Genomic DNA, 15,101 nt, shown 5'->3' on the forward strand with positions numbered 1-15,101 from the left:
GCGTGTGTTTTCAGATCCACAGTGAGTGGAGTGACTGGGTGTGGGTGTTTTCAGATCCTCAGATAGTGCAAGTGACTGGGTGTGGGTGTTTTCAGATGCTGACTGGGTGTGGGTGTTTTCAGATCCTCAGATAGTGCGAGTGACTGGGTGTGGGTGTTTTCAGATGCTGACAGGTTGTGGGTGTTTTCAGATCCTCAGATAGTGCGAGTGACTGGGTGTGGGTGTTTTCAGATGCTGACAGGTTGTGGGTGTTTTCAGATCCTCAGATAGTGCGAGTGAATGGGTGTGGGTGTTTTCAGATGCTGACTGGGTGTGGGTGTTTTCAGATGCTGACAGGTTGTGGGTGTTTTCAGATGCTGACTGGGTGTGGGTGATTTCAGGTCCACAGTGAGTGGAGTGACTGGGTGTGGGTGTTTTCAGATGCTGACTGGGTGTGGGTGTTTTCAGATCCACAGTGAGTGGAGTGACTGGGTGTGGGTGTTTTCAGATGCTGACAGGGTGTGGGTGTTTTCAGATCCTCAGATAGTGCGAGTGACTGGGTGTGGGTGTTTTCAGATGCTGACAGGTTGTGTGTGTTTTCAGATCCTCAGATAGTGCAAGTGAATGGGTGTGGGTGTTTTCAGATGCTGACAGGGTGTGGGTGTTTTCAGATCCTCAGATAGTGCGAGTGACTGGGTGTGGGTGTTTTCAGATCCTCAGATAGTGCAAGTGAATGGGTGTGGGTGTTTTCAGATGCTGACAGGTTGTGGGTGTTTTCAGATGCTGACTGGGTGTGGGTGTTTTGAGGTCCACAGTGAGTGGGGTGACTCAGTGTGGTTGTTTTCAGGTCCGAGGCAGACAGCTGATAGAGAAGTACTACCCCAACGGGGCCAAGTTCATCACCATGTTTCCTGACGGCACCGGAAACGTCCTGTATCCTTGGTCACCGCTTCGCTGCTGACTCTCTGCCTGCCTCGCTGTCAGTCTGTCACTGTGTTACTTTGTCATTGTGTCATTTTGTCACTGTGTCACTTTGTCATTCTGTCATTCTTTCACTTTGTCATTTGGTCACTCTTTACTTTGTCACTGTGTCACTTTGTCAATCTGTCAGTTTGTCATTCTGTCATTCTTTCACTTTGTCATTTGGTCACTCTTTACTTTGTCACTTTGTCATTCTGTCAGTTTGTCATTCTGTCGTTCTTTCACTTTGTCATTTGGTCACTCTTTACTTTGTCACTGTGTCACTTTGTCATTCTGTTGTCATTCTGTCGTTCTTTCACTTTGTCATTTAGTCACTCTTTACTTTGTCATTCTGTCAGTTTGTCATTCTGTCGTTCTTTCACTTTGTTATTTGGTCACTCTTTACTTTGTCACTGTGTCATTCTGTCAGTTTGTCATTCTGTCGTTCTTCCACTTTGTCATTTGGTCACTCTTTACTTTGTCACTGTGTCATTCTGTCAGTTTGTCATTCTGTCCTTTCACTTTGTTATTTGGTCACTCTTTACTTTGTCACTGTGTCACTGTGTCATTCTGTCAGTTTGTCATTCTGTCCTTCTTTCACTTTGTTATTTGGTCACTATTTACTTTGTCACTTTGTCATTCTGTCAGTTTGTCATTCTGTCGTTATTTCACTTTGTCATTTGGTCACTCTTTACTTTGTCACTTTGTCATTCTCTCAGTTTGCCATTCTGTCGTTCTTTCACTTTGTCATTTGGTCACTCTTTACTTTGTCACTTTGTCATTCTCTCAGTTTGCCATTCTGTCGTTCTTTCACTTTGTCATTTGGTCACTCTTTACTTTGTCACTTTGTCATTCTCTCAGTTTGCCATTCTGTCGTTCTTTCAGTTTGTCATTTAGTCACTCTTTACTTTGTCACTTTGTCATTCTCTCAGTTTGTCATTCTGTCGTTCTTTCACTTTGTCATTTAGTCACTCTTTACTTTGTCACTTTGTCATTCTCTCAGTTTGTCATTCTGTCGTTCTTTCACTTTGTCATTTAGTCACTCTTTACTTTGTCACTTTGTTTGTCATTTTCTCAGTTTGTCATTCTGTCGTTCTTTCACTTTGTCATTTGATCACTCTTTACTTTGTCACTTTGTCATTCTGTCACTTTGTCATTCTGTCGTTCTTTCACTTTGTCATTTAGTCACTCTTTACTTTGTCACTTTGTTTGTCATTTTCTCAGTTTGTCATTCTGTCGTTCTTTCACTTTTGCCGTTTGGTTACTCTTTACTTTGTCATTCTGTCAGTTTGTCATTCTGTCCTTCTTTCACTTTGTTATTTGGTCACTATTTACTTTGTCACTTTGTCATTCTCTCAGTTTGCCATTCTGTCGTTCTTTCACTTTGTCATTCTGTTACTCTTTACTTTGTCACTTTGTCATTCTCTCAGTTTGTCATTCTGTCGTTCTTTCAGTTTGTCATTTGGTCACTCTTTACTTTGTCACTTTGTCATTCTCTCAGTTTGCCATTCTGTCGTTCTTTCAGTTTGTCATTTAGTCACTCTTTACTTTGTCACTTTGTCATTCTCTCAGTTTGCCATTCTGTCGTTCTTTCAGTTTGTCATTTAGTCACTCTTTACTTTGTCACTTTGTTTGTCATTTTCTCAGTTTGTCATTCTGTCGTTCTTTCACTTTGTCATTTGATCACTCTTTACTTTGTCACTTTGTCATTCTGTCAGTTTGTCATTCTGTCGTTCTTTCACTTTGTCATTCTGTTACTCTTTACTTTGTCATTGTGTCACTTTGTCATTCTGTTACTGTGTCACTTCATCGTTCTATCACTGTTAATTTGTCATTGTGCCCCTTAATCATTCTGTTGCTCTACACTTTGTCATTCTGTTACTGTGTCACTTCATTATTCTTTGACTGTTTTCTTTGTCACTGTGTCACTCTGTGCTCTGTCATTGTACTTTGTCATCCTGCCACTGTGTTATGTTCATCTGCCACTGTGTTATGTTCATCTGCCACTGTGTTATGTTCATCTGCCACTGTGTTATGTTCATCTGCCACTGTGTTATGTTCATCTGCCAGTACAGTGAACATGCGGGTCTGGATTCTTCTTCTTCTTCTGCGTTCACTCGTATGCACACGAGTGGGCTTTTACGTGTATGACCGTTTTTACCCCGCCATGTAGGCAGCCATACTCCGTTTTCGGGGGGGTGTACATGCTGGGTATGTTCTTGTTTCCATAACCCACCGAACGCTGACATGGATTACAGGATCTTTAACGTGCGTATTTGATCTTCTGCTTGCATATACACACGAAGGGGGTTCAGGCACTGAGCAGGTCTGCACATATGTTGACCTGGGAGATCGTAAAAATCTCCACCCTTTACCCACCAGGCGCCGTCACCGTGATTCGAACCCGGGACCCTCAGATTGACAGTCCAACGCTTTAACCACTCGGCTATTGCCCCCGTCCGGGTCTGGGTTCGAATCCCGCTCTCGCCCTTTCTCCTAAGTTTGACTGGAAAACCAACCTGACCATACTTATGGTCATTAGGATGAGGTGATAAACCCAGGTCCCGTGTACAGCGTGCACTGGGCTCAGTGAAAAAAGAACCCACGGCAACAAAAAAAAAAGTGGTGTCTCTTCTGGCAGAATTCTGTAAAAGAAATCACCTCTGATTGGTACACAACTACATACACATGCACTCGAGGCCTGAATAAGGCATCTGCCTAGCTAGATGTGGTGTAGTGTAATGTAGTGGAGTGATGGCCTAGAGGTAACGCATCCGTCTAGGAAGCGAGAGAATCTGAGTGCGCTGGTTCGAATCACAGCTCAGCCGCCGATATTTTCTCCCCCTCCACTAGACCTTGAGCGGTGGTCTGAACGCTAGTCATTCGGATGAGGCGATAAACCGAGGTCCCGTGTAAAAGAACCCACGGAAACAAAAGGGTTGTTCCTGGCAAAATTCTGTAGAAAAATCCACTTCGATAGGAAAAAAAACAAATAAAACTGCACGCAGGGGAAAAAAAAAAAGGGGTGGCGCTGTAGTGTAGCGACGCACTCTCCCTGGGGAGAGCAGCCCGAATTTCACACACAGAGAAATCTGAGAAATACAAATACAAATACACAAATACATACGTATGCACTCAAGGCCTGACTAAGTACATTGGGTTATGCTGCTGGTCAGGCATCTGCATAGCTAGATGTGGTGTAGTGTGTGTGTGTGTGTGTGTGTGTGTGTGTGTGGATTTGTCGGATCGAAGTGACGCCTCCTTGAGAAACTGAAACCGAAACTGAAGACTGTAGGACGTGCACACATTGTCCTTGACGACCGGGCAGTTACCCGTCAGGTCGTGTAGCGATCCTGATCAGCAGCGTCAGCCTGGGCCAGTACAGCTACATCGTCCAGGACGACAGCCCTGAGGGTCACATCCTGGCCAACTTTGACCCCTCCGGGTTCGGATGTATCTACTTCCTCAACGGGAACGTCAGGTGGGTCGGTCTTCGTGCATCACTGTGTTCAGTGACATGTGATGTGATGATGATGATAATAATAATGATAACTGGAACGTCAGGTGGGTCGGTCTTCGCGGGCACGACGTGGTCATCGTGTGTCGCTGTGTTCAGTGACATGTGATGTGATAATAATGATAATGATAATAATAATGATAATAATAATAATGATAACGGGAACGTCAGGTGGGTCGGTCTTCGCGGGCACGACGCGTTCATCGTGTGTCGCTGTGTTCAGTGACGTGTGATGTGATGATGATGATGATAATAATAATGATAATAATAATAATGATAGTAATAATAATAATAAGGATGATAATAATAATGATATAATGATAATAATAATGATAATAATAATAATGATAATAATAGTAATAATATTGATAATAATAATAAAAATAATGATACTACTACTACTAATAATAATAATAATAATAGTAAGAATAATAATAATGATAATAATAATAATAATGATAATAATAATGATGATAATAATAATAATAACAATAATGATAATAATAATAATGATGATAATAATAATAATGATAATGATAATAATGATAATAATAATTTATAATATTTTATTTCTATATAGCGCTATAATACAAGCATAAGCAAGCTGTACGCGCTTTTACAATCCAGTACCTAAAGTGAAACAAGAAAGCATATAAAAAGTAGTAGTATAAACATAAAACAGAATCATTTCTATTATATAAACACAATGCATAAAACTCACAAAGTAACATACTATCAATACTACAACTGTTACACTCCAACACTCACACTAACACACACGCACAGACACACACATGATTAAACAGCTGAGATGACAGCAATTTTCATTTAAAATACATACTTGTAAAATGGAACATAATTGTAATCTGCATGCCACAGATTTTGTAAAAATTGTAAAATAAAATTAGAAAAGGTAAAAGGGGTAAAAATCGGGTCATTCTCCCTTTCGAACCACACCACCACCATCCATCTACCCACCCCCATTCTCTCCACTCACACTCACATTGCCATGGGCCTGGGACAACAGCACTGTTTGAGTTATGACAAGTATTTTTTAAAGAGATAAGTTTAAAGATTTGCTTTAAATGTAGATGAGTTGTTTGTCTGAGAGCAATAGGCAGAGAATTCCAAGTTGCTGGGCCGAAGACGGAAAATGACCTCTTTGATATGATATGTGATGTTTGATGTGATGTGTGATGTAATGTGATGTGGTGTGATACGGTGTGCTCTGGTGTGGTGTGATGTGGTGTGATTTTATGTGATGTGATATGATGTGTGATGTGGTGTGGTGTTATGTGATGTGGTGATGTGGTGTGACGATGTGTGATGTGTACAGACTAAGTGATGAAATGTGATGTGATAGGTGATATGATGTGTGATGATGTGATACAACGTAATATGATGTGTGGTGTGATATGATGTGTGATGTGATATGATATATAATGTAAAATGCTGTGATGTAATGTAATACGATGTGCGGTGTGATGTGATATGTGCTGTGATATGATGTGTGTAAAGTGACGTCATAAATGCGATGTGAAAATGATACGAGATGCGACACGACACGTGATCTGATTCGATACGATGCATGCGCTCCGTGTAGATGTTAGTGTGAAGCGATGCGTGACGTGAAATGATATGTGATATGATGTAATGTGCTGTGATGTGAGATACGATGTGATATAAATGTCATGCGACATGTTACAGACTGTACTACGACCAGCTGGGAGGCATGGAAGCCGACGTGTTTGGAGCCAAACGGAGACGCTGGCAGTGGAAAGACCAGGAGACGCACGTGCACGCGCCTCCCTTCCAGCCTCTGTGCGTGAGGCTCAACCACCAAACGAGCGTGCGCATCATGAGTCAGGAGGCCATCGCTCTCACCTTCATGTCCTCCCGTCGGTCCTGTCGATTCAGCGTCGGCGCCAGGCTCAAGGTCAGTCAGGTTGTGGGACTCTGGGATTGTCGTTTGTTTGTTTGTTTATTTATTTTTATTTATTTTTTTATTTTTATTTATTTATTTTTTTTAAATCTTTTTTTATTATTATTATTTTTATTTTATTTTGGGATTCTGGGATTGTCGTTGTTTGTTTGTTTATTTTGTTTATTTTTATTTATTTATTTTTATTTATTTAAAAAAAAAAATATATATTTTATTTTATTTTATTTTTACATTATAGTTTTTTTGTTGTTCTTTTTTTTTTTTACATTATAGTTATTATTTATTCATTCATTTATTTATTATATTTTATTTTATTTTATTTTATTTTCTCAAGGCCTGACTAAGCGTGTTGGGTTACGCTGCTGGCCAGGCCTCTGCTTGGCAGATGTGGTGTAGCGTATATGGATTTGTCCGAACGCAGTGACGCCTCCTTGAGCTACTGATACTGATACTGATACTGTTTGTTTGGGGGTCTTGTTGTTGTGTTGTGTTGGAGAGAAAAAGATGTGGGGTTTCTCGTCCATCACATCATGGGGTCACTTTCCTGTCGATTTAGCATCAGCGACACTGCTCAGTCCGAGCGGGGATTCTGGGATTGGTGTTGTTGTTGTTGTTGTGTTGTTTGGGGTCTTGTTGTTTTGTTGTCTGTCTCTCGGAGAGGTGAAGATGTATATGGTTTGTTGGTTGTCACATGGTGTCAGCGACACTGCTCAGTGTGGTGTGTTGTCCATCACATAACCCCCGAAAACGGAGTATGGCTGCCTACATGGCGGGGTAAAAACGGTCATACACGTAAAAGCCCACTCGTGTGCATACGAGTGAACGCAGAAGAAGAAGTCCATCACATAGTGGTGTCACTTTCCTGTCGAATCAGCGTCGGCGCCAGGCTCTAGGTTAGTTGCTGTTGGATTCTGGGATTGTTGTTCTTGTCGTTGTTGTTTGGGGTCTTGCTGTTACGTTGTCTCTCGGAGAGAAGATGTATGTATGGTTTATTATATTTTGTATTTGTATTTGTATTTCTTTTTATCACAACAGATTTCTCTGTGTGAAATTCGGGCTGCTTTCCCCTGGGAGAGCGCGTCGTTACACTACAGCACCACCCATTTAAAATTTTTTTTTCCTGCGTGCAGTTTTATTTGTTTTTCGTATCGAAGTGGATTTTTCTACAGAATTTTGCCAGGAACAACACTTTTGTTGCCGTGGGGTTTTTTACGTGCGCGAAGTGCATGCTGCACACGGGACCTCGGTTCATCGTCTCATCCGAATGACTAGCGTCCAGACCACCACTCCAGGTCTAGTGGAGGGGGAGAAAATATCGGCGGCTGAGCCGTGATTCGAACCAGCGCGTTCAGATTCTCTCACTTTCTAGGCGGACGCGTTACCTCTGGGCCATCACTCCACATGTCACATGGTGCGGTGTGTTGTCCGTCACATAGTGGCGTGACTTTCCTGTCGATTCAGTGTCGGCGCCAGGGTCAAGGTAAGGTCAGGAAGCAGGATTCTGGGATTGTTGTTTTTATTGTGTTTTAGGTCTTGCTGTTGTCTGATGTCTTGGAGAGCAGATGTATTGTGTGGTGTGGTTTTGTTGTTTGTCGCATAGTGGGGTCACTTTCCTGTCGATTCAGTGTCAGCGCCAGGCTTAAGGTTAGATCTATGTGGGATTCTGGGATTGTTGTTCTTGTCGTTGTTGTTTGGGGTCTTGCTGTTATGCTGCCTCTCAGAGAGGAGGGAAGAAGATGTGTGTGTATGGTTTGTTGTCCATCACATAGTGGCGTGACTTTACTGTCGATGCAGTGTCAGCGCCAGGCTCAAGGTTAGATCTGTGTGTGATTCTGGGATTGTGTTCTTGTTTTGCTTTGGGTCTTGTTATGTTGTCTTGGAGAGAAGATGTATGGTGTGGTGTGTTGTCCATCACATAGTGCTTGGCGATACCCTTGAGATGGCCTCAGTGGTCAACGAGGCTCTAAGCACCACAATTTAACAGTCATCACCATTCTCATCTTCTGCATCTTCCAACGATGAGTCTGATTTGTAACTGACGAAGAAGTTCTTCATTGTTCACCACCAGGTTCAGATCGACATCAGAGTCCGAATCATATTTCACCATCTCACTGCGTTCGAACCCTTCAGAATCACTTTGTTCATCATCTGTGTGGCCCATAACGCTGTACCACCACTCATGGTTGTTCTCCGCTGCCACTTTCCGTTGATGACTGACTGAATTTTCCACAGTTTTCAAAAAGTCCTAGCTCAGAAACTACCGCACCGATCAACAGGCTGTTAATTGCAAATGGCGGTTTTAGAACGGAAGTCTCGCGTCAGATCTCGCTCATTTGCATAAAAGTAAAGGTTTATGGGATATCGAACCGAGAAAATGGTGACCCGAATCCGGTTTCAGTGGTCTTCCGGGATTCTCAAAGCGGAAACGCGGTGGTTGGCGGCGCGTCTTCCGAGTGGGAATGAGTTAATTCAAGTTTGTTTCATCACATCGTGCGGTCACTCGTCAAACACTTTGTGCTGTGTCCACACCATGTGTGGTCCTTGCCCCCTTCACATATGTATTCCTGTGACGTTTGATTTTTTTTTTTTTTTTTTTTTTGTATGGGATGCGTGTTTATTGTTAGCATGATGTGTGTTTATTGTTAGCATGATGTGTGTTTATTGTTAGTGTGTTTATTGTTAGCATGATGTGTGTTTATTGTTAGCATGATGTGTGTTTATTGTTAGTGTGTTTATTGTTAGCATGATGTGTGTTTATTGTTAGTGTGTTTATTGTTAGCATGATGTGTGTTTATTGTTAGCATGATGTGTGTTTATTGTTAGCATGATGTGTGTTTATTGTTAGTGTGTTTATTGTTAGCATGATGTGTGTTTATTGTTAGCATGATGCGTGTTTATTGTTAGTGTGTTTATTGTTAGCATGATGTGTGTTTATTGTTAGCATGATGTGTGTTTATTGTTAGCATGTGTGGTTTTTTGTTGTTGTTAGCGCGATGTGTGTTCATTGATGACACGATGTGTATCTGTTGTTAGCATGATGTGTGACGATTGTTAGCATGTGATATGTTCACATGATGGATGTTCATTCTTCACATGGTATATGATATGTTCACTGTGTTTGTTTGTTAGTATTTCGCTTCACGTTTGTCTGTTGCTCATTTCATGAATGATTATTTTTTAGCATTATGTACGTTCGCACGACGGGCGCAATAGCCGAGTGGTTAAAGCGTTGGACTGTCAATCTGAGGGTCCCGGGTTCGAATCACGGTGACAGCGCCTGGTGGGTAAAGGGTGGAGATTTTTACGATCTCCCAGGTCAACATATGTGCAGACCTGCTAGTGCCTGAACCCCCTTCGTGTGTATATGCAAGCAGAAGATCAAATACGCACGTTAAAGATCCTGTAATCCATGTCAGCGTTCGGTGGGTTATGGAAACAAGAACATACCCAGCATGCACACCCCCGAAAGCGGAGTATGGCTGCCTACATGGCGGGGTAAAAACGGTCATACACGTAAAAGCCCACTCGTGTGCATACGAGTGAACGCAGAAGAAGAAGAAGTACGTTCGCTGTTGACACGCAGTCATAGAGGATCATTTTCTAGCATGATGTGCGTTACGTTCACTGCAGCATGTTCATTGTGCGTTCACTGTCTGTTCACGCCATGCATGTTGACCAATCACCGCTTTTCACCCTGCCAGCTGGTGGCTCCAGAGTTGCTTCCCCGCAAGGAGATCGACGAACATCAGCTGTACATCGATGAGCGCACCGCTAGAGTGGAGTGAGTATATGAACTGATACATGTGCACTGTGTGTGTGCACCGCTAGGGTGGAGTGAGTACATCTCTGGTACATCTGCACAATGTTTGTGCACCACTAGGGTGGAGTGAGTATGTCGCTGGTACATCTGTACTATGTGTGCACCGCTAGGGTGGAGTGAGTACGTCACTGGTACATCTGTACTATGTGTGCACCGCTAGGGTGGAGTGAGTACGTCACTGGTGCATCTGTACTATGTGTGCACCGCTAGGGTGGAGTGAGTACGTCACTGGTACATCTGTACTATGTGTGCACCGCTAGGGTGGAGTGAGTACATCACTGGTGCATCTGTACTTTGTTTGCACCGCTAGAGTGGAATAAATTCATGACTGGTGCATCTATACTATGTGTGCACGGCTAGGGTGGAGTAAGTACATCACTGGTACACCTGCACCAGGTACCCACCATTTGGGTGGAGTAAGTACATTACTGGTACGTCTGCACTATGTGTGCACCGCTACGGTGGAGTGAGTACATCACTGGTACATCTGTCGCTGCACACACACACTGCTCCTGCTCTTGTTCCGTGTCAAAGCCAGTCACAAAAGGACAGTGGGCTGTATGTAGGTCACACTGACCTACTTGCAATGACAGGCAAAAAAAGAAAAAAAAAGAAAAAGATTTTGTTTGTATTTGTATTTCTTACTTGCAATGATAGGCAAAAAAAAAGAAGAAAAAAAAGAGATTTTGTTTGTATTTGTATTTGTATTTCTTTTTATCACATCAGATTTCTCTGTGTGAAATTTGGGCTGCTCTCCCCAGGAGAGCGCGTCGCTACACTACAGCGCCACCCTTTTTTTTTTTTTTTGTATTTTTCCTGCATGTAGTTTTATTTGTTTTTTCCTATCGAAGTGGATTTTTCTACTGAATTTTGCCAGGAACAACCCTTTTTTTTGCCGTGGGTTCTTTTACGTGCGCTAAATACATGCAGCACACGGGACCTCGGTTTATCGTCTCATCCGAATGACTAGCATCCAGACCACCACTCAAGGTCTGGTGGAGGAGGAGAAAATATCGGCGGCTGAGCTGTGATTCAAACCAGCGCACTCAGATTCTCTCGCTTCCAAGGCGGACGCGTTACCTCCAGGCCATCACTCCACTCAGGAGCCAGCCCCCAATCGAAAAAGATTCAGTTATCCTCTCTCATTCAATTACTGGCATTGTGGGGTTGGAGGTGGGCAGGAGATGAATGGTGGGGGATGTATGGACGTTACGACAGGCTGGTCATTGATTCTGTCATCACTGACAGACGTGACGCTCTCTCGGACTTGTGAAGAAGGCAGATTAAACTTGACGCTTTCCCGGAGAGTAGATGACACCAAAGGATGGACTGTTAGGAACACAGCCCATGTTTTCTGTGTATCTGTGTAATTGTGAGGGTAATTGTGTGTTATAGATGGTAATTGTGAGGGTAATTGTGTGTTACAGATGGTAATTGTGAGGGTAATTGTGTGTTATAGATGGTAATTGTGAGAGTAATTGTGTGTTATAGATGGTAATTGTGTGTTATAGATGGTAATTGTGAGGGTAATTGTGTGTTATAGATGGTAATTGTGAGAGTAATTGTGTGTTATAGATGGTAATTGTGAGAGTAATTGTGTGTTATAGAGTGTAATTGTGTGTTATAGATGGTAATTGTGAGGGTAATTGTGTGTTATAGATGGTAATTGTGAAGGTAATTGTGTGTTACAGATGGTAATTGTGTGTTACAGATGGTATGGTAATTGTGTGTTATGGATGGTAAATGTGTGTAATATACGGTAATTGTACGTGTTATAGACGGTAACGAACACTGCCCATGTTTTCCCCCGTGTTCCAGAAACATCCTCAGCAAGGTTTCGGTGTTGCTCAAGTTCCCCAAGTCGCCCAAGGTGGATAAGATCTTGCCGCCCCTGCACGTGACGTCCAAGATGCACAGGAATGAGAAGATGAGGAAAGAGTTGTCCGCCTCTCTTCGAGGCAGTGCCGACGGCAAGGCCCCCAAGGGAAAGAACAATGCCTTCCCTGTCGTCTCCGTCAACTGACCTGACTGCCCTTGACTGTACTGGGAGGGGCCTGGGGTTATGGCCCTTGTCTGGTCAGCGCCTCAGGTGTCCAGCATTGTCTCACTCCCCTTTCTTCCCCCTTCAGTTCCGTCCCCCCCCCGGACAGATCTGTGAATGATCAGATATTTTGTTGTTGTTTGAGTATGTTTCTGTCCATGGCCAAAGGTTTTTGTTTTTTGCATTCATGTATTTCTTCTACAATCAGAGTTGTTGGGGAGTACATTGCTGTGTACAGTCAGAAAATTCCAAAAAGACATTTGTGTCAAAATACAGAAATTTTGCTGCTGCACTTCTGTCAGTTTGTGTCCACATTCTGAAATTGGCCAAAAAGCTTTTGGTTTTTTTGTTGTTTTTTTAAAATTATACTATATTATTGGTGCAGTGTTATTCCTGCATCATAGGAACTGAGTAATAGTCAGATGGACATTATACATTGGTTCACTGGAAACAATTCCTGCTGGACATTATATATTTGTGCACGGTATACAGGCCCTGCATCACAGGAAGTGAGTGACAGTCAACTGGACATCTGTATTTTGTATTTGTATTCCTTTTTATCACAACAGATTTCTCTGTGTGAAATTCGGGCTGCTCTTCCCAGGGAGAGCACGTCGCTACACTACAGCGCCACCCTTTTTTTTTTTCTTTTTTTTTTCCTGCGTGCAGATTTGTTTGTTTTTCCTGTGGAAGTGGATTTTTCTACAGAATTTTGCCAGGAACAACCCTTTTGTTGCCGTGGGTTCTTTTACGAACGCTAAGTGCATGCTGCACACGGGACCTCGGTTTATCGTCTCATCCGAATGACTAGCGTCCAGACCACCACTCAAGGTGTAGTGGAGGGGGAGAAAATATCGGCGGTTGAGCCGTGATTCGAACCAGCGCCCTCAGGTTCTCTCGCTTCCTAGACAAAGCCAGAATGGACAGTCTTCAGTTGGAAGCCAAGCTCTTGTCGTTCTCTTTGCTTCATTGTTTCCCTTTGCTCTCTTTGTCCGTCCACCATAAGCTGATGTAGACAGCCAAAGCCTTGTGAAACAGAATTTAGTATCATATACTGTACCACGTCAAACTGATGCAAACCAGACCTGTCTGTTTGCTCCTCTGGGCCAAAGTTTTGTTGTAACTCGGTGATAAGACGTCTGGCTAATAGCCCGCCGTCTGCTAGCCAATCGGATTCTATATGTAATGCTGGAGCTAATTACTCATTTCACAGTGGCCCCCATTTCTGAGACAAGTGCATTACCGTCTTGCTCTGTCTTTGCCAAGCTTTTGTGTGGCATTTACTTCCTAACTCGTGATTAGGAAGAAATTTTTTTTTTGATGACTTGGTTCCAGACTCCATAGCAGTGATGATGAGCAACATTATTGGATCATTTCAACAACAACAACAACAACAGCTAATTTTTTTTACTACTACAACAACAAAACAAACAAACAAACAAGATTATATGATGCATTTGACATCTGATTATTTTTACATGTGTGCATAATGTGTATAGATTATTTATAAGCAGAAGTAGCCCCCTTTCTCCTGTCAGTTCCGTCATGAAATTTTGTGACATGAAGAGTTTGACACGCTTGATAAGTTTTGGAGAATGTTTTTTTTTTCTCTGAAACCAGTAAAGCATTAAAGATATATACATACTTGTGATATATTTTTTTTCAAAGATCACTAAAGCATTATATATGAATGTAAAAATATTTTTATAGGCAGTATAAAGACAAAGAGGCATATGTTTACCTATAACATTTACATGGTGTACCCCTGACAGTCAGTACTTGTCAGTTTTGTAGATACAAATGTTTGCCTTATGGGCATTTTTCTGCATTTGATTTTCAGACGTATGATTATTTCTAGGTCTCAGTTATCTTTCCGTTGTTCAGATATTGTGTTGAGCATCACGGGAGATGATCAGTGTCTGTGTGATAAACAACAACACAGGAGTCTGATGTTGCTCATGATTTATGGTGGGGTATAGCAGAGAAAACTTTTGATCATGATTTATGGTGTGGAGTTACAGAGAAAATGATCATAATTTATGGTAGGGTATAGCAGAGAAAATGATCATAATTTATGGTAGGGTATAGCAGAGAAAACTTTTGATCATGATTTATGGTGTGGTGTGGAATTACAGAGAAAATGATCATAATTTATGGTGTCGAGTTACAGAGAAAATGATCATGATTTATGGTGTGGAATTACAGAGAAAATGATCATGATTTATGGTGTGGAATTACAGAGAAAATGATCATAATTTATGGTGTGGAATTACAGAGAAAATGATAATAATTTATGGTGTCGAATTACAGAGAAAATGATCATAATTTATGGTGTGGAATTACAGAGAAAATGATCATAATTTATGGTGTGGAATCACAGAGAAACCGTTGATCATGATTTACGGTTGGGGATTACAGAGAAAACTTTGATAATAATTTATGGTGTGGAAAATGTTGACCATAATTTATGGTTGGGGATTACAGAGAAAACGTTGACCATAATTTATGGTTGGGGATTACAGAGAAAACGTTGACCATAATTTATGGTGGAGGATTACAGTGAAAACGTTGATCATGATTTATGGTGGAGGATTACAGTGAAAACGTTGATCATGATTTATGGTGGGTGATTACAGTGAAAATGTTGATCATGATTTATGGTTGGGGATTACAGAGAAAACGTTGATCATGATTTATGGTTGGGGAATTACAGAGAAAACGTTGAGCATGATTTATGGTGGGGAATTACGGAGAAAACGTTGATCATAATTTATGGTTGGGGATTACAGAGAAAACGTTGATCATGATTTATGGTTGGGAATTACAGAGAAAACGTTGATCA

At 41.8% G+C, this 15,101-nt stretch overlaps 1 protein-coding gene across 7 annotated transcripts in view; it reads left to right on the top strand.

Annotated features, from left to right (window-relative positions):
• LOC143275511 (glutamate-rich protein 6-like) overlaps positions 1-15,101 on the top strand; it is a 67,258-nt gene that overhangs the window by 51,621 nt on the left and 536 nt on the right. For all 7 annotated transcript variants that reach the window (XM_076579671.1, XM_076579670.1, XM_076579673.1 and 4 more), the window contains 5 exons: positions 827-912; positions 4,268-4,420; positions 6,164-6,392; positions 10,100-10,179; positions 12,037-15,101. The exon at positions 12,037-15,101 is cut by the window's right edge and continues 536 nt beyond it. In XM_076579671.1, the coding sequence (XP_076435786.1) occupies positions 827-912; positions 4,268-4,420; positions 6,164-6,392; positions 10,100-10,179; positions 12,037-12,241 (753 nt within the window). In that variant the 3' untranslated portion in view covers positions 12,242-15,101. The remainder of the gene's footprint in view (positions 1-826; positions 913-4,267; positions 4,421-6,163; positions 6,393-10,099; positions 10,180-12,036) is intronic.

This window comes from Babylonia areolata, chromosome 30 (assembly GCF_041734735.1).
Source record: "Babylonia areolata isolate BAREFJ2019XMU chromosome 30, ASM4173473v1, whole genome shotgun sequence".
Taxonomy (NCBI): domain Eukaryota; kingdom Metazoa; phylum Mollusca; class Gastropoda; order Neogastropoda; family Buccinidae; genus Babylonia; species Babylonia areolata.